Source organism: Cervus canadensis, chromosome 16 (genome assembly GCF_019320065.1).
Source record: "Cervus canadensis isolate Bull #8, Minnesota chromosome 16, ASM1932006v1, whole genome shotgun sequence".
Taxonomy (NCBI): Eukaryota; Metazoa; Chordata; class Mammalia; order Artiodactyla; family Cervidae; genus Cervus; species Cervus canadensis.
In genome coordinates, this window is record NC_057401.1 from 8,658,405 (window position 1) to 8,677,443 (window position 19,039).

The 19,039-nt window shown below is 46.7% G+C and overlaps 1 protein-coding gene across 2 annotated transcripts in view; it reads left to right on the plus strand.

Moving 5' to 3' along the window:
- Nucleotides 1–11,841, plus strand: part of ZNF366 (zinc finger protein 366) — a 64,504-nt gene extending 52,663 nt beyond the window's left edge. For both annotated transcript variants that reach the window (XM_043488782.1, XM_043488783.1), the window contains exons 4-5: nucleotides 4,388–4,562; nucleotides 7,460–11,841. In XM_043488782.1, coding sequence (XP_043344717.1) covers nucleotides 4,388–4,562; nucleotides 7,460–7,983 — 699 coding nt within the window. In that variant the 3' untranslated portion in view covers nucleotides 7,984–11,841. The remainder of the gene's footprint in view (nucleotides 1–4,387; nucleotides 4,563–7,459) is intronic.
- The last annotated feature ends 7,198 nt before the right edge of the window (nucleotides 11,842–19,039 follow it).

The following is a 19,039-nucleotide window of genomic DNA, read 5'->3' on the forward strand; positions in this document are numbered from 1 at the left end:
ATTTTTCCTGACTTGGTTGTGTATTTCCTAACCATATACTTAGACATTCATTAAATGTTATTATATATGTAGCCTTGTGCTGAATACTGGGGTTGGCCACACAGAGAAGGAAGGTGGCTACATTTCTGAATACTGCCTGGGACACTTTTAGTGTCCTCAAAATTTTCAGGGCTAAGGCATTATTTCTTATCCCTGGGAAAGCTCTCCATTGGTTACCAGTCAGCTATCATAAACCATGAAAAATGGTATATAAAACCATGGTATATTAAAAATATAAAAATTTTATAAACCATGGTGTATAAAAATTAAATTTTATCAACAACAACAAAATTAGTCTCCTTTACCAATCACACGTAAGATAATATAGCTGATCAGTCATGTCCCACAGTGGATCTTCTTCCCTGAGGCTATAAACCTTGACCTCAGGAGAAAATCATTTCAGTTCAGTCACTTTGTCGTTCATTCTGCAACCCCATGAACCGCAGCACACCAGGCCTCCCTGTCCATCACCAACTCCCGGAGTTCACCCAAACTCATGTCCACTGAGTCGGTGATACCATCCAACCATCTCATCCTCTTTCGTCCCCTTCTCCTCCTGCCTTCAATCTTTCCCAGCATCAGGGTCTTTTCAAATGAGTCAGCTCTTTGCATCAAGTGGCCAAAGTACTGGAGTTTCAGCTTCAACATCAGTCCTTCCAATGAACACCCAGGACTGATCTCCGTTAGGATGGACTGGTTGGATCTGCTTGCAGTTTAAGGGATTCTCAAGAGTCTTCTCCAACACCACAGTTCAAAAGCATCAATTCTTCTGTGCTCAGCTTTCTTTAGGGTCCAACTCTCACATCCATACATGACTACTGGAAAAACCATAGCCTTGACTAGATGGACCTTTGTTGACAAAGTAATGTCTCTGCTTTTTATTTATTTTTTTTTGTCTCTGCTTTTTAATATGCTGTCTAGGTTGGTCATAACTTTCCTTCCAAGGAGTAAGCGTCTTTTAATTTCATGGCTGCACTAACCATCTGCAGTGATTTTGGAGCCCAGAAAAATAAAGTCAGCCACTGTTTCCACTGTTTCCCCATCTATTTCCCATGAAGTGATGGGACCAGATACCATGATCTTAGTTTTCTGAATGTTGAGCTCTGAATGTTGAGCTTTAAGCCAACTTTTTCACTCTCCTCTTTCACTTTCATCAAGAGGCTCTTTAGTTCTTCTCCACTTTCTGCCATAAGGGTGGTGTCATTTGCATATCTGAGGTTGTTGATATTTCTCCCAGCAGTCGTGATTCCAGCTTGTGCTTCCTCCAGCCCAGCGTTTCTCATGATGTACTCTGCATATAAGTTAAATAAGCAGGGTGACAGTATACAGCCTTGACATACTCCTTTCCCTCTATGGAACCAGTCTGTTGTTCCATGTCCAATTCTAACTGTTGCTTCCTGACCTGCATACAGGTTTCTCAAGAGGCAGGTCAGGTGGTCTGGTATTCCCATCTCTTTCAGAATTTTCCACAGTTTATTGTAATCCACACAGTCAAAGGCTTTGGCATAGTCAATAAAGCAGAAATAGATGTTTCTCTGGAATTCTCTTGCTCTTTGATGATCCAGGAGACATTGTCATTTATTAAAATGATAAAACGTCCCGTTGTCCCCATGTACCACTAAAATGACCCAGAAAGTTCAGAACTGAATGAATTGATCCAGAAAAGCATTAGAATAGAAAATACACCCTCAGCTATGGTGACCATAAAAGGCTGCGTGTCCAAAACTGAGGGAGAATCTGGAAACACCTGGCAGTAGCCCTCATGCTGCGTGCACGCCTGTGCGTGTCCGGTGGGGGTGGGCTGTCACGTGGGGGAGAGGGGCTGTGGCCGCCGGCAGGTGAACTGCTCTAACCCCGAGGTCACAGCAGTTGCAGTAGCAATGAGCTGTGGGTCCTTATCACAGTAGTAATAGTTCCCTTGTCTATGGTTTTAAGGCTGATGCAGTGTCTGAAGATAATGAAGAGACTTTTTCTTGTGTCACAACAAAAACGAAAGTCTTTCCACATTTTCTTCAAGGTTAGGTTCAAATTTCGTCTCCTTGATAAAACCTTTTCAGACCAGTCCAGCTTCTAATACCTCAGCAACCAGAGATGATAACTAAAAGTGGAATATCGCCCTCCATGAAGTCATTGAAGGAAAAAGGCACCCGTTTATTCCTTCAGTTCTCTCTCTCTGTCTTGCCTGTAATACCCCCAGATCCATCCAGGCTTGGACAAGTGCGGGAGCTCATTGGCCTTCCAGACCCTTGCTCCTCTCTCCCTGCATCTCTCGTGCTTACGTCCCCGCGGCTTTTGCTCTTTTCAGATCTGCTTAATGTGCCTCACCCTTCACTCACTCAGCAGAGGCCCACTAAGGACCTACCGTGTGTCAGGCCTGGTGCTAGGCAGGGATTATAACAAAAGGCAGGCAGAGCCTTTAGAGATGCCTCTTTCTAATGAAGGGCTGTTCAGCTCAGCAGCTTCAACAGCAACATTGTTCCAATAGTCAGGAGCTATCCCTGAACCAAATGCAATACATCTTCTCTAAAATGACCCATGACTGGAAATACCTAGTGTAGACTCTCTAGATACATTTTTCTTCTTAGCCAGGGCAGAGAACTGAATAAACTAAGCTTATAAGGAGAACTCTATCAGAACTTTCACATGTGAGCAAAATTGAGCCACAGACTGATATATCTTTATGAACTGTCTCTGTTGAGAATATAAAGAAAGCAAGTATCCATACTTTTTCTTAAATTAGACCCACTCTCTCAGCATCTCCCCTCTTGGGTCACCTTTTCCAGATGAATGTGGTGAGGATGCTGTGAATACTGGGTGTGGGGCACCAGCATGCTGCATTCATTCTTGCTAGTAAGGAAGTGAAAAGGGGGGAAGCACTTAAAACCCCCAAATGTGAATCATTTAAAAATTATAGAACCAGCCGTTCATCACCAAAGCATAGATTATCTGTGAAAAATCTGCAGTGCCAGGATGGCTTCCTCTTACTGCCCAGCGTTCTGTTAGTCTAAGTGCCCGAGGTCACAGCTGTTGGCTAGCTCAGCTCTCCCTGCCATAGCCCCCTGAAGACAGTATGGTCTGTATTAATAAAAGTCCCACCCAGAGTCTCCTCTGGGCTGACACCATGTCTCAGTGAGAAAGGAAAGCTGGCGTCTGCTTCAGAGGACCCCGCTCCCCACGCCCTCTCTGCAGGCACCGCTAGCTCCTTTCTCTGCCCTCCTGATGTGGGCCTCGGAGGGCGGGAAGGAAGGAGGGGAGGAGAGCGTTCCTCCCGTGGACCTGGAGTCCCAGCAGAGACACAGTGTCCTCGGCATTCCTCCCAGCACAGCCGAGCGGGGGCTGGAGCTTCCAAACCCCACTCTGGTGAAGCTTGGGGACAAGGAGAGCAACACACAGCGGCTGCTCCTGTCTCCCAGCCTCAGCCTCTGCACGTCCTGCCTTTAGACAGGCAGCTCTGCTGTTCCCGTGGAGCTCGGGAGCCGCTGGTGTGCGCCATCACGTATGTGCAATTTGGTGGAAGTAGGAATGAGAAGAAAAGAAGTGACTAAAATAGGTTCGCTTTTGTATACCTAGGGTGATATTTTCAGTACTTCAAATCTCTACCCAGAGAAAGGACACAGTCCTTCCTTTATACACTGTTCCTTTGAACTCCCCATAGTTGGCAAATTAAAAAAATTAGAGAAGCATTGTTGATACAGTCCAACAGAAGAGTTATGTTGGGGGAAACTGTGTGATACATGGTGGTGATGATGTGGTCTCTGGTGTCCAAGGACCTGAGTTCATTATCCCAGCTCCAGCACCCATAAGCTGTGTGTGCCTTGGCCAACCTTTCGTCTTAACCCCTCAGTTTGTCCATCTGTAAAATGGAGATGAGAACAGCACCTATCTCATAGGCCTCATGTGGGTTAAATGAAATAGTCCATGGCAGACTTGGGATAGTGCTTACCCATATGTAAATACTCCATAAATACTAACCAAGTCATCATATCCTTATCATTACAGTGAAGCATACTTTGAGCAATTGCTTTTCAGAGAAGTTTTTCTCCTTTTCAAAAGGTTGTGTTCAAAGAAGCTTCAATAGCTTTGCAGTTTTTACCTTGAGTTTAAAATTCCCTGTACAACAGGAATAAAATCTCATGAATCCATCCCTCCCTGCTCCACCTCTGAGCCTGGGCGCAAGGCAGCCACTCCCTGACTTCCTCAGGGACACTTTATTTGGAGGCAGTTTAAAAAATGCCAAGATTCAAACAAAGTAGCAGCTCGTCCATCCTCGCCCAGGCCTGAGTGTGGTTATCTGGGCAAGGGTCCCACCCGCGAGTAAGCTGTGTTCTCCTCGTCACTGTCTCGACAGCTTTGTGGGAAGGAATTCAACCGGATGCACAACCTCATGGGCCACATGCACCTGCACTCCGACAGCAAACCCTTCAAGTGCCTCTACTGCCCCAGCAAGTTCACCCTGAAGGGGAACCTGACGCGCCACATGAAAGTGAAGCACGGGGTCATGGAGCGGGGCCTCCACTCTCAAGGTAACTGCCCTTCCAGGAAGCCCACGCTGGCCGGGCCCAGCGAGGAACACACGGGGAGCTGAGCTTGTCTTCAGGGAGCTCTACTCTGGGAGGTGGTTCTTACATTCAAAAAAGGGAGCATCGTCTTCAAGACCACAGCAGAGTAGCAGGAGCAGGTTGGCAACAAGCTCTAACAAACTATATTCTGAGTTAATACCTGAAGGTTGTAGGTAGAAGTGATGTAGATTAGAATATCATAATGGTGCCAGTCGGTACCACTCTTCATTCTGTGTTACAGACCCTGCAGCAAGTGCTCTGTCTCTGTGAATATGTATAGTAACTCCAGGCTGGAGGAACTTCTGTTATCCCCACCTTACAGATGGGGACGCTGAGGCTTTGAAATACTACCTGGCTTAACTGAAAAGTGGCTGACTGAGAATTTGAATGCAGACATTTCTGACTCTAAAGCCATGCTGTGTCCTCTTTATCGCACTGCTGTTAAGGGGCAGGTCTGCAAGTTCTGCTGATAGCTGAAGTGTGTCTGTCGCAGGCTAGGTCTCATCCACCTGCTCACAGTCAGAAACAGTTTTCCTGCCTGGGAGGGCTGGTTGGCCACAGGCCGAGCAGGGGCTTCTGTCTCCCCCACTGAGTCCTAACTGAACTGATGGGAAGTTCCTGCCTCCTGTATCTTCTCAGTCCCTTTCTTTGCAGGAAAGAGTTACTTCCAGAAGTACTGACTTCAGTAGGTTGTCCTTCAGTAAATGGGCAGTAAATGCTCTTTGTCCAGTGTGGCGTGCTCTATGCCCTGGTAGATACAAGGGGAACTAAACCATCTTTGTTCGCCCTCTGGGAGGTCTGTGTGTGGGGAGAGAAGACACACATATATGTAACTTGCAGTATCATGTTAACTGGCTGATGTTTGCCGATTCTTGTATGATCCAAGCACAGGGCAATGCACTTAGATGCTATTGCTTGTCCCCAATATTCCACAAAGTAGGCTGTGTTACTCTCATTTTATGTAAGAGGAGAGTGTGGCCAAGAGGTGTTACAGAACCGCTCAAGGTCAAGCTGCAAGGTGAACGCAGAATTGAGATTCTCACTCAGGAATTTCTGGCTCGAGCCAGTGCTCACTGCACTGGGTAAAAACATGGGTGGTTTGTTCATATTTGCTGCTTCTCCCACCCCTTTACAAACGCTGTGGTCAACTAGGCACCCATATTCATAAGTAGGATACATGCATGCACACCCAGCATGAAGCAAAATGATTGTAGCTTTCAGATTTCTGAAACGCCCACTGAGATCATGATGACTCCTGGGTGACAGGAAATTGATCATCCTAAAACAAGGCCTGGAGTTTGTATAAAAGCCCTGAAAAAATGCTGGTTAAAAACAAAAGCATTTTTTTTCCCCTTGAGAATGTTCTTTTCCTGAATTATCCTTTGCATCCAGCTATTCTGGATTTTTTCAGAATTAGGTGAAGTTTGCTCAGCCACCATGGCTGGAGACATAGAAGGCAATGAGGAGACAGGGCTGCATCTGCCAGTCTGACTTGGTCACCAGAACTTACCCCATGTGGATGCTCACATCCTAACAGGCACCTAGAGACTGTCATTCTTCTGGAAAAACAAGAGCATCACTATATATCAGAGAGTTGCTTTGAAAGTTTGTAACAGACTTCCGACAATGTTAATGCCTTCATCTACAAAAGGTTTTGGCATTTCTTCACTCTAGTTTTTGAAATAGCTCAAGAATCATGACCCAGATTAAAAAGATCCTCCCTGTGTCCCTGACAAGATTAAAGCTACAGATGGCTTCATCGCCTGACAACACCGTAAAGTAGGCAGACTGGACATCGGCTTCCTTGGCATGTCCCCACCCCAGCAGCCTGCTTCTCCGTGGGCACCAGGGTCTGGCCACCCCCCGGCCCTCCCTTCTCTCCTCCTCCTCAGTCATCCCCACCTGCTCCTCCTGGCCTGGCCGCTGGCCCACCGTGGACAAACACCTCCAAGACCAGATCAGGTCGAGCCTCCCACGTGTCTGTCGGCTGCTGAAAAGTCCATCCCTGAAAGTGAGGCCCGCTCACCTCACCATGTCCAACAGCAAGGACACTTGTGGTTGGACATGGGGCTTTCGAACTCCTCACCGGACCTTCCTCTGCCCTTCCAGCTCTGTCTGTGCTTAGGGAATCTGGATATGGGGTGGCCTCTTTGGGCCCAAATGCAATGTTTGGTTTTTTTCACAATGAAAAATATCTTTGTTATTTTTTTGTTACGGTAAAATATGTGTTCACAGTTAAAAGTAAAAAGTAATATATTCGAAATGAAAAGAAAAATGTAAAAGTCACCTCATAGTTACCCATTTTTGAGATTTTGACATATCCTTCCAGACATTTTTTTGATAGATAAAATAGAGTCTACACTAGAAATATATATATTTTTACTTAGAGTATCTAGAGAATACCTTTTATGAGCACAAAGAAGTATCGACATATTATACACATAGAAATACCTTCTACACACAGAATGCCTTGCATGTTCTTTATGGTCTGAGCCACCAGGGAAGCCCCATGGAGGTACTACTATTTACTTAAACAAACCTCTGTCCTTAAATTGATAAGTTGTTTTCACCCATCCTTATACAGTTTGTGCATCTGCCAGGCTGTTTTCATAGTTTAAGTTCTCAGTCACGTGATTGGCTAAGTCAAAGGTGTGCTTATTTTTTAAGTTTTTCGTGCATGTTTCCAAAATCCCCTGAAAGGAGTTACACGGATATCGATTCCAGCTGTGACAAAGCCCGTCTCTCTACAGCCTTCTGGGGATTTGTCTAGTTTTAAAATGCAAAATCAAGCTATGCTAACCAGCCCTGGGTTCCACCCAGTGACCCCTTCGGTGGCCTGAACCTGCCTTTGCTCCTGACAGGTTTTGGAAGGGGGAGAATTGCGCTGGCGCCGACGGCGGGGGGCCTGCGGAGCCTGGAGCAGGAGGAGCCCTTCGACCTGTCCCAGAAGCGCCGGGCCAAGGGGCCAGCCTTCCAGTCGGACGGGGAGAGCGCCCGGGGCAGCTCCTGCCACGAGGAGGAGGACGAGGACAACTGCTACGAGGTGGAGCCAGACAGCCCGGGCCTCGGGCCCCGCGGCCCGCCGCTCTGCGCGCCCCAGGACCTGTCTGCCAAGCCCGAGCTGGGCCCCGGGGAGGAGGCACCCGCCGAGGAGGCCTCGCCTCCGGGGGCCCGCCCGCTGAAGAGCCGCGACAGCCTGGGGCCCGAGGGCAGCCCCGAGCGAGAGCTCGCCCGCAGGGATGAGCGGCCTGGCCTCAGGGTCCTGCCGAGCACCCGGCGGGGCCCAGCCTTTTCTGATTACTTGTACTTCAAGCACAGGGATGAGAGTTTAAAAGAATTACTGGAGAGGAAAATGGAAAAACAAGCAGTGCTTTTGGGGATCTAAGTGGACGGTTTAGGAATTACACTTGGAAAATGAGAACTAGGCAGTGCAAATACAGCTTTCCGCATGAACTCTCATTTGCTGGAGACGAGAAGGGCACGAATCTTGACAAAGGGCGCAGACTAAATGAACAGAGAAGCAAATGCTTCTCAGGTCTTGCATTTGGGCCCTTAATGTCTAACACACATGGAGGCCTTCTTCAATGTTGTTTCAATGGATCTCCAGTACAATTAACTGTACATACTCTTCTGGACATCTAACTGTAAGCTGATGCTGAGGTGCTTTTAGAAATTCTACTTTCCATTGACTAACATGGTTGATTTCTTTCTAGTTGCAAAAATATGGTGCTTGACATGTTCCTTTATTAATGACTCTTTAGTTGAATTTGTGAAAGTTATATTTTTCCAGATAGATGAAAATAGTAGTAGTGGTATATATTTTTAAAATCACTTTATTAAATAATCAAAAAATAGCAGAAATGACAGAGGAGGGTGAGTTTTTATTTTTATTTTTTTTACATTTCTTTTTTTTTTCCCCATTTATTTGAGGGTGAGTTTTTATTTTTATTTTTTTTACATTTCTTTTTTTTTTTTTCCCATTTATTTGAGGGTGAGTTTTTAAAGAGGATGTTCTTGAGTAGTTGCTGCAAATATAAAATTTCAAGAGAAAGTGATTAATTTTGATTAAGGAAAATCCAGCAGGACTTAGATTCCTGCCTGGGTCTGCCTTGTTCAGCTTCCGCTCCCTTCATCAGATGTGGCATTGGAGCATGTTTGCAGATGGTCCAGCAGTGCTGAGTGTCTGCGGGCTAACCCTGAGTCCTGAGCAGGGCTCCCTCCTGGAGACCTTGCTCCAAGGCCTCATGCCCTGTAAAGCAGCTGCAGGAAGAGTTGGCACCCTGTGAGCAGTGGATTTCTCATTAGTACTGGAGCTGCAGCGTGGCGGGGGGTGGGGAATTCTCCCTGAGATTGAAGCTCTAACTTACCTAGAGTATTGGAATAACCATCACTAGGAAAGCAGCTGGGGAGCTGTGTTCCCAGTGCTGCCTGCCCACTAGAGTCAGCTCAGTAGAGTAGTGTCAGCTGCTCAGTCGTGTCCAACTCTTTGTGACCCCACGGACTGTAGCCAGCCAGGCTCCCCTGTCCCTGGGATTCTCCAGGCAAGAATACTGGTGTGGGTTGCCATTTTCTTCTCCAGAGGATCTTCCCCACCCAGGAATCAAACCCACGTCTCCTGCATTGCAGGCGTATTCTTTACCATCTGAGCTATAGGGAAGTCCCAGAATCATCTCAGGGAGCCTTTTAAAAAAATACTAATGCTGGGGCCCTGAGCCTCTGAGCCCCTGATTTAATTGGTCTAGAGTGGAGCTCTGGCATTGGTTATTTTCCAAATTGCCCCAGATGACTCTTATGTGTAGCGAGAGTTGAGAAAGATCAACTAGGATAAAATAGTGGCTCCCAAGACCCCCTTGCAAGGATTCCATAAATATTTCTGCTTCTGGCTTTATTCATTGAAAGCAGGAGACCTTGAGATCATTCTGCTGGCTTAGGCCTTCTTACCTGTTCTGTCAGAGCCTCACGAGAGGAGACACACACACACGCTGTATAAACACACAGTTTTTTTTACTAGGAGATGATGCCTGTGATGTTTATGATCACTTAATATGTTTAAAAATACATAGTCAGCCTACAGTGACTAATTATTTCTTCCTAGATTCATGAATCATGATTCCAGTGAGTGGTGGTGACTGTGAAGTGTGGTTTGAGCCCAGCAGGTGGGCTTTCCTTAGGCACTGGATTCTGACAAATAAAGCAGTGCTGACAAGATGTCACATACATGTGACTGCCCATAAGCAGTGACCCTCTGGTACTGTGTCTGTGTTTATGTAAAAACTGTTTCTTGGTAGTTTCAACTCTTATTTGTAGAGCTAGGTACTGTTTATTATTTGCTTCTTCTCCTCCCAAAATTCCCAGTACATTTCATTAGACAATCTGACCAGTCTCTGACTGTGGGATGCCGTTTTTTTTCTCTTGGTCGAGGTGCTTCCCCATCAGCCTCATCTAGTTCTCATCAGTCACGCATGCACTTTGTCAATCCCTGAGGCAGTTCCTCCTGCCACTTTGCTTAGGGTTCCTTCCTCCAGCATTACCACCACAACTTGCCAAAGCTGCTTGAGTTCCCTGCAGCCGTCCTCGTCTCAGGGTCAGAGCACCTGCAAAGGGGGTGGTAAAGGGAGGAGCATGGGTTTCTGCCGTCACCAGAGCAACTCCGAGTCAAGAACCCATCCAGAGGATCCAAACCTGTCCTTCCAAGGGGCTATTTGCTTTCCATTCATCATTTTTAATATAGCTCATCAGTGCCTCCAGTGACATCACTGGGAGGCTGGCAAAGTGGTCTCTGAAGCCTCCAGCTCTCAGGGGCCTGTTACATATTCATTCTTTCAGCAGCCAGGTGTTGAGCACCTGCCATAAAGCCTGCAGATTTCAGTTTGTTCTGAGTGTGCCAAACTAGAATAGGAACTAGGAGATCTTGAATAGCAAGTTATAGACTTTTCTACCCAAAAAGAGTCAGGTGGGAGTGTTTGAGGAACAAGTTAATGTTGAGATGGAAAGAGCATGGTCCAGAATGGTGGTTTCCACATTGTGTGTTGAGAAGCAAGAGGTCCTCTTAGGCCTTCTAGAGCTGCTAGAGGAGGAGAAATTCTCAGCCTTCATCCCCACTTCACTCAGAGCAGCTCCAATTCCATCTGTTTTATTTGTTAGACTTCCAAGTAAAATTTCATTTGGAGGAAGAAAAAGGTCTAGGAAAAGTAATAAAAAAAAAATTGTTATGGAACGTATTCTCAAGCCTGTTTTTCATTCTTGACTCTGAGAGACTATAAGAGACTTAGATATAATTAGATATTACCTGCTGATTAATACGCCCTGACCTTCCAAGAACTAAGTCTAAAACCTTGGTTTTGTGTGTGACCAACATCCTGATTTGCCTGGAACAACCCAGGTTTATACCTCTTGTTCCCACATAGTCACTAAGAGTGTCACCTTAACTCTCAAAAATGTTCCAGTTTGGGTGATGAATTATATGGGCACCCTATGCATAAGTACAGAGTACAGAGCTAAGGGAAGGGATGTCCAGCCTTGCCTAGAGCTGTTAATAATGAGCCAGAACGCAAGCCTGAAAGAGAAGCCATAAGGCCTTTCTCAGAGAACTAAGGGATGAAACCAAGGTCATCAGCGCTTCCCGGGCCAGGATAGCATGACATTGATCACATTGTGACACTATGGAAGTAGGTCACTACCCGATGCTTTCCAGGCTTTTGACTGCTGTCTTTGAACCAACCAACTGACCCATCCAAGTGGCATATTTTCTGTTGATCTTTTTATTCTAGCCTATGATTGCCCCCTTTTGTTGCCTTTCAATTCATTCTCTCTTTTTAAAAATTTGTCTTCCCACTGGCCATGAGACTAAGGCTGACCTTCCATGATCTCACAAGGGTATCCGGTATATTTGTATATGAGTAGTTGCGTGAGACAGCCCAGTGTGCACACTGTATTTATTAAGCCCTGAAGGCATTTAATAAAATATTAACATCGTGTTTTGAATTATGATCTTTGTCTGCTTTGCTGGAACAAAATGTAACAGAACTAACATTTAAAATCCTTCACATATTTGGACAATATTACACCAAATGTTGATTTTGTACAGAATTCTGGCTTGCTATTTAAAACTAAAACTTGAAGTATGTAACAACCCAAGTTGTGAATATTGCTTTCTGCTTCAGTGAAAAAGCAGTTTACCTGAAAATAGCATGTAACCTGTATTTTGTTAATTTAAGCAAATAAAGACATGTTGGAAAAAAAACCTACTTAATCATTTGCGAACACCTGAAATTTTACAAGGAAGCTGCCATTCTCAGCGTCTCATGTCTGCCCTCAGACTTCTCGTCTGAGCGGTTCCTACTGGGGTGCGTCTGGGCCCCAGGGAGACGGGGGTGATGGATTCTCCCTCCAAGCTTTAAAAACAGATGAATGAAACTCTGCCCATCAGCAGGCAGGTGACATAGTCCTCACCCTCTTCTCTCCTATTCAGAAAATCTAGTTCTGGAAGGGTGTCGTGGACAAGTGAGAGGGTAGAGGCAGCATTGTTGCTCTGTGTCAAGTTCTTTGTACAATATATGCTGTAGTGGGCAAGAGCACAGACCCTGGTGCCAGGTTCCTGGGTTCAAAGCCCAGGTCTCCCACTTCTAGTCTTTGGGACCTGAGGCCAGTTTGTGAACTTCTCTCTGTGCCTTAGTCTCCTCATCTGTAAAATGGGACCAGGAACAGCACCTTCCTCACCAGGTCATTTTGTGGGTTAAATGAGGCAATACACGAAGACACTCATGTGCATGGCTCGCAGTATATGCCTCGCAAGACTTAGCTATCATTATTAACATCAGTGAAGCGGCCAGGAAATGGAACACTCTGCTCCCCCTCTTCAACAGAGCACCCCCAGAGCTATGTCAGCATGGGAAGTTGTCCATTTCTGAGGAAACTTTCCTTTTAAACGTTATATGCTCTTATATGCCAAGCGATGTGCCGGGTGGCTTGCACGCTCAATCTCACTTAAACCTCACACAACCCTGAGAGGCAGAGGTTGTTGTCTCCACTTTACTGATGAGTGAAATAACTTACTCTGAACAGCCTCGTTAGCAGGTTCTTCCTTTGCCCGCCAAGCATATCGCCTGTAGCAGGTTCTCTGGAAGCACATGCTAAGACAGATTTGGGTGCAAGATGTTTATTAGGGGTGAGCACCAGTTAAAAGAAGCACGAGGAAAGAGCTCTGAGTAAGAGAGAAGCAGGACGGTGCGGCTCTCATCCGACATGGCGGGCAGCTGGAGGCAAGGTCCTCTCTCAGAGTTGTGCCACGCTGGGCAGAGACGTTCAGGCCTCGGTGCGCCCCCCCACCCTTGCCCCGTCAACAGAAGCTGAGCTGCCAGGAGGAGCCTGACCTCAGGAAGGTGTGACTGCAGGGGGCAGACCCTGAGAGAGTCAGGGAGCTGGTGGCCAGAGGCGTCTGCTGACTCCACTCCCCACAGCTCAGCGCGAGGCCCTCTTTGAAGAGAGACTGGGTGACTCTGCGTCTGCCACAGCCTACCTCTTGCATCACTGCAATCCACTTCCTCATGTGCAATCACAGAACACCGCCTCCAGGGTTCCAGTAGGCCTCTCTGCCTGAGGGAAAACTAAAAAAAGGGAGATTTGTGGAATAAACTTCAGCCCTGCTGCGGCAGTCAGTCTCAGAGACACACAGATGCTCATTTCCTCCTTCCTCCATTACCTGTCTAGATCCATCTCACTATCAGATACCACCTCTGCCTGGGTCAGCGTGACCCAGACCCTCATCTCCAAAGGGCCTGAACCTTGGTCATGGTTTTGCTGCAGACTGAGTGCTTTGGTCTCCCCTTCTAATTTATATGTTGAAACCTTAACCCTAGTGTGATGGTATTTGGAGGTAGGACCCTAGGGAGATAATTGGGTTTAGATAAGGTCACGAGGATAGAATTGCATGATGAGACCAGTGCTAAGACCAGAGTCCTCTCTCTCTGCACTGCAAGGACGCAGCAAGGAAGCAGCTCTCTGCAAACCAGGAGGCGGGTCCTCACCAGACACAGGAGCTGCGGGCACGTGATCTTGGACTTGCCAACCTTCAGAACTGTGAGAAATCAGTGTGTGTCGTGTTAGTCAGTCAGTCTGATGTTCTGTCGTGGCAGCCCGAATGGACTGAGAGAGATGCTCTTCTCAGAGTCGGGTTACTGCGCTTGTTCACTTACAGTCACGGGTGGGGAAGGACACAGCGAGAGAACCCCGGGTGGGCTCCACACGTTCCCCCCCGACCCCTCCCATGGCAACTGCTCTTCTCTCTCCTGAGGATCCGGTGTTCTACCTCTGCCGAGATGGTGACTCCTGTCCTTGCTGCAGAGTCCCTGGAGACACGGAATAAAAAGTGCCCAGGTGGCAGACATGGCTCATCATTAAATGGCCCTCTTGCTATGCCACAGGTGGAAGTGTACCCTCTTTGAGCAGGAGCACTTCTAACCCTCCGGAGCCCAGAGTCACAGCGATGAGAAATACTGAGTCCCCCACCGTGTCACTACGAGTGAGACTAAGTAGGGCCACTCCTGCTTCCACCCTTGGTCCCGGATCCACTCATTCTTCCTGTTGAGAGCATAGGACCGTATAAAAGTCTTTGATTCAGTGCATATGCTGGAGGATGACACTCCACCCTTGTGGCGCCCTAGGCAGCTGGCCCCTTCTAGGTGGTGTGTGTGTGACATGACCTGTAGATCCTGTGGTCATGGGCCCACCTGTCACCTCATTTGCTGTAATGTGAATGCTATGGTTTGATGTTACACTATGTAAGATTGTGTGTCCATTAAACAAACACTCCATAACCATACCACTTGCATAATCATGCTGGCTGAGGTCCTACCAGCAGGAAGGGCAAACCTACCTATGACATATGTGTCTATTCCTGTGAAAAAGTCCCTTCAAGTCAAAAGGGACTCAATAGAGTCAGCTTCTCACCAAGTGACTAATTGTGCTCCTTGAGCAATGCTGCCATGTTGGGAGCTCGGCACCATTCCTTGTGGCTGGTGTGGCGGATGTTCGGCACTAGGCTAGCCTTGGTAAATGGAGCTCACGCTATTGCGCTCGTGTGTAGCTTCCATCTGTGCCACCGTGGCCGCTTCATATGTGCTTTGTCATAGCACCGGACTAGATGTTGACAGCGGGTTGAAGTCAACTTGCAAGGTCACTTGTCTGCCTGACTTAATCTCTGCCTGATTTTAATGTCCTTTCATGGCGAATGCTATCTGATGGGCGTTAGCGTGTGATACAAAGATACCCATTCTCTATGTATCTATCCACTCAACTCTAATAGGCAATAATAATGAATATCTACTTTAATTAGAGTGGTCAGAGAGTGACATCTAATTTGAGAACTGAAGGGTAGAAGGGGCCAGCCATGGAAAAAACAAGGGGAAGAGCATTTCAGGCAGAGCAGACAGCATGTGCAAAGGTCTTTGACTGAAGGGAGCATGGCCAAGGAAAGGACAGTGTGGAGGACACAGCAGGAGAGGGAGGGTGATGCAAGGTGAGGCTGGTACGGAGAGCCACTGAGCGCGGGGACGGAATAATGAGATTTACATTTTCTAAAGCTCATTCTGACTATTGTGTGGAGAGTGGGTTGGAAGGAAGCCAGGCTGATGCTGGGAGACCATGAAGAGGCAGTTTGAATAGTCTGTGCAAGATGATACTGGCCTGGATTAGAAAGACAGCAAAGAGGAAGTTAGAAATGCGTGAGTCTAAGTCTGTCTGGGGGCTTCCCAGGTGGTGCTAGTGGTAAAGACCCTGCCTGCCAGTGTAGGAGACATGAGAGACTTGGGTTCGATCCCTGAGTCGATGCCCTGGAGGAAGACCTGGCAATCCACTCCACTGTTCTTGCCTGAGAAGCCCCATGGACAGAGGAGCCTGGCGGGCTACAGTCCAAGGGTTGCAAAGAGTCAGACAGAACTGAGTGACTAACACACACAAATCTGTTTGGAGGTCCAATCGGCTTATTTTACTGAAAGCAATTTTAATTTTAATACAAAGATAAACATACATTTTTCCAAGTAAAAAATAAAATGCCACTTGGTATTAAGTTCATCTCTTCACATAATGATAGAAAGGGTGAATTAAATTTTCATAGCTATCATAAAACCCACGCTCTTTACTCAATTAGCAAGAGAACCTCCTTGCCAAATAGTATATGTAAAAGTAAGTCCATCTGGTTTCTCTCAGTTTTTTATTCTGGGTTGTGATCAGTGAAGAAGGAAACAGTCAAAACTGAGTGAAGCTTCTCAGACATGGATCCTGGGAAGAAACAGTAGCGGTGAGACAAAGGGGCGTGGAGTTAGAACTCAGTGAAGCGAGGGGAGGAGGCAGAACCCCAGGACCACAGGTGAGGCTCAAGGAGTTCTTCTCATCTCCACAGGCCCTGGGGCCATCTCTGATCCAGCCAGTAAAATAGCACATGTTCCCGGTAATGGAGTTGCATGGTCAAAGAACAGTTCATCATCACTACCGTATTTATCAACTAAATGCACTCCAAATACATTTTCATTTTAAACTATTCAATTCTCAAAGGGTGACAGTCCAGTTGTCTGGAAAATTTTATCCAGTGCACACATTACTTTGCAACAATACAGAATAAATAAGATGTTGTCACATTTTAAGTCCCAAAGTGAATTGGTCCATGGCACCACAGAAAGCACCTTAAGAAGAAATAAAAAACAAAAACCTGTAGCAGGAGACTGTCCCTGCCCTTAAGGAACACACAGTGCTTACAGGCCTGTGGAGGCTGGCAGGAACTCAGCTCAGGGCTTTTCAAATCTCCTAACTCCAAACCTCCAAAGCTTTAAAGCTAAAACTGTCCTCCCTGGAAAAACCCAGGTGGGAAGACGGCCTGGTTCCCTGAAGCACCGGGGTACTTCATTTTCTGCATAGCAGACCTGAGCCAAGAGTAACTTCCAGTCCCATTCTGAACTTGCTCTGCAAGCGGAGGAAGACGAGCTCATTTGAGAGCTGGGGAGTGACCCTTATAGGGTCCCCGGGGACCCCGTATCAGTGGCGCTCACTGTTTCCTCTTCCCTGGATGCAACAATATATTAAGAGAGAAAAAAAGGAGTCTGGCTCTTTTCATGATTTTCCTTTTTCATTTTTGTTGAAAATGGAACTGTGTTCTCTTGATCCTTCAAAACAAATGGAGGGGAAGTGGAAGCCCAAGAGTTTCTCTTAGCTTCCCCGGAGAGGGTGTCTGTGTTTGTAGTGCGATGTGGGAAACGTCCTTGTGTCTGCTGCATTGTCACGTCGTACCAGAGTGATTTGCAGTAGGAAGTGTGGGATGAATACAATTTCTGTGCAAGAGAAAGTGATGGAGTCACACTCTTTGAATCAAAGATCTCAATTTGCCCTTCATCTCCAAGACGTGCTTCCCCTGACCTCCGCCTCCCATCTTTATTAGATGATGAAAGAAACACAAGAACACTCTCTGAACTTGACCCAAACAGTAAGTCCAGCCAGAAGTCCTTGTTATTCAGAATGCACTTGGGCAGGGAGGGGGAAAAGGGGAGGGTGCTGAGAAGGACATGCCAGAGATCACAGAGGCCATGTGAAGGAGGGGTATGAAAGTTGCTGGCATTGCACCTGAAGAATCATTTCAAATTGATGTTTGAAGTATGCATTGCAAGTCTCTTCCCTGGGAAGATCTTAACAAACAAATGGCCTTTGGAAGGAAAATGGAGACATACATTAAGAGACATCCAAAGAGGTTACAAGGATATTTCATTCATTTTCACAATTCATCACTTTGAGCATGCTGCCAAATGATTTTGTTTCTTCTTCTAGAAAGTAGTCATAATGAAACTGGTCTCCAGCCTGTGTCAGATGAGGGAATAGATGAGGTAAAACTTATCAATCATTCTGGACTTGCAGACACAATGGCTGTGCATTTGCATTGTTGAAGGGCAGTTTTCCCTTCCAACCTGTAGCAAGCCTGGTGAGGAAAACAGCTTCACTTAGAGTGGCAGATTATCCAAGTCAGGGTAATATTTAATATCGTCAGCTGTGGTTTTGCAAAACTGGATATACTGAAGCTTGAGTCATCTACCTCTTCTCACTCCTTAAAAACCACCTGAAAATAAAAGAAATATGAAATCCCCAGCAATAACCACATCTTTACAGGAAGAAAAAGCAAAACAAGATTATTCAGAGCCTTAATTGACAATGTCACCCTCCCAGGGACATTCGATAAACGTTCACCAAATATGACGATGCATCTGGGAAGCAAGCACTGCAAGCAAGAAGTCACTCTGAGTACCTATTGGAAGAACACAAGTGATTTTGTGGATTACAAAGGACTTGTATTTCCAAAAGCTGTGTGTGCCTCAGTGATGCTAATCCTTTTACCTTCCTGCAGGGACACTACACCTTTGATCCCAGGCTTATCTGATCAAACACTTCTCCTTATTCAGGCTGTTCGCTCTCTGAGCCAAGGGCTTGGCTACCCCTGCACCACCTCCAGCAGGTTTCTAGACAGACTTAAGACTGTGTGTGGGCTTCCTTGGTGGCTCAGAGGGTAAAGCGTCTGCCTGCAATGTGGGAGACCTGGGTTCGATCCCTGGGCCGGGAAGATCCCCTGGAGAAGGAAATGGCAACCCACTCCAGTATTCTTGCCTGGAGAATCCCATGGAGGGAGGAGCCTGGTAGGCTACAGCCCATGGGGTCGCAAAGAGTTGGACACGACTGAGTGACTTCACTTTCACTTTCAAGACTGCATGTGGCCACCATCTCTGCTTCTCCTTGGACTACTGTAAGAAGGGTATAAAATTAACACCTGAACTTACCAGGAAGATCCTTCAAGGGGATCTGTACAAAATGCTACTATTCAAAAATATGCATCTTTCCATTATGCTTAAAACTCCGTGGAGTAGGAAGGGGCTCCCAGGATAGCAGTGTGACGATCCCAGTGAAACCTCACTCCTAGAGAGACATTTATTCAACTGGTAAAAATAAGCAAAAGTAACCATTCAAAAAACTCCGGAAATTAACCAAAAATCTTACAATTTAAGATATGTCGTAGACTTCCCTAGCAGTCCAGTGGTTAAGACCCTGAACTTCCCTGGCATGGGGTGCGAATTCAGTCCTGGTCAGGAAACTAAGATCCCACACGCCGCACGGTGCAGGCAAAGCATTTTTAAAGAGAGAGAGAGAGGAAAAAAAGAAATGTCTATTCAACAAAATCTGCAGAAACTCAGTAGGAACAGTGGAAGGCATGGCTGCACCTACCCCTCCTGCTGAGATCCATGTTGTCGCCATGGGCTTGACAGCTAAGTGGCAGTTCCCATCTCCCCAGCTCTGGGCAGAAGACCTAACAGGGGTGGGTGGCCCAGCAGTGGAGCCAGATGCCCACCCAAACCTTTGCCCTCTAGGGAGGAGTCGGGGGGAGCGGCCACGAGCACAGTCTCTCCCCCTCTCCA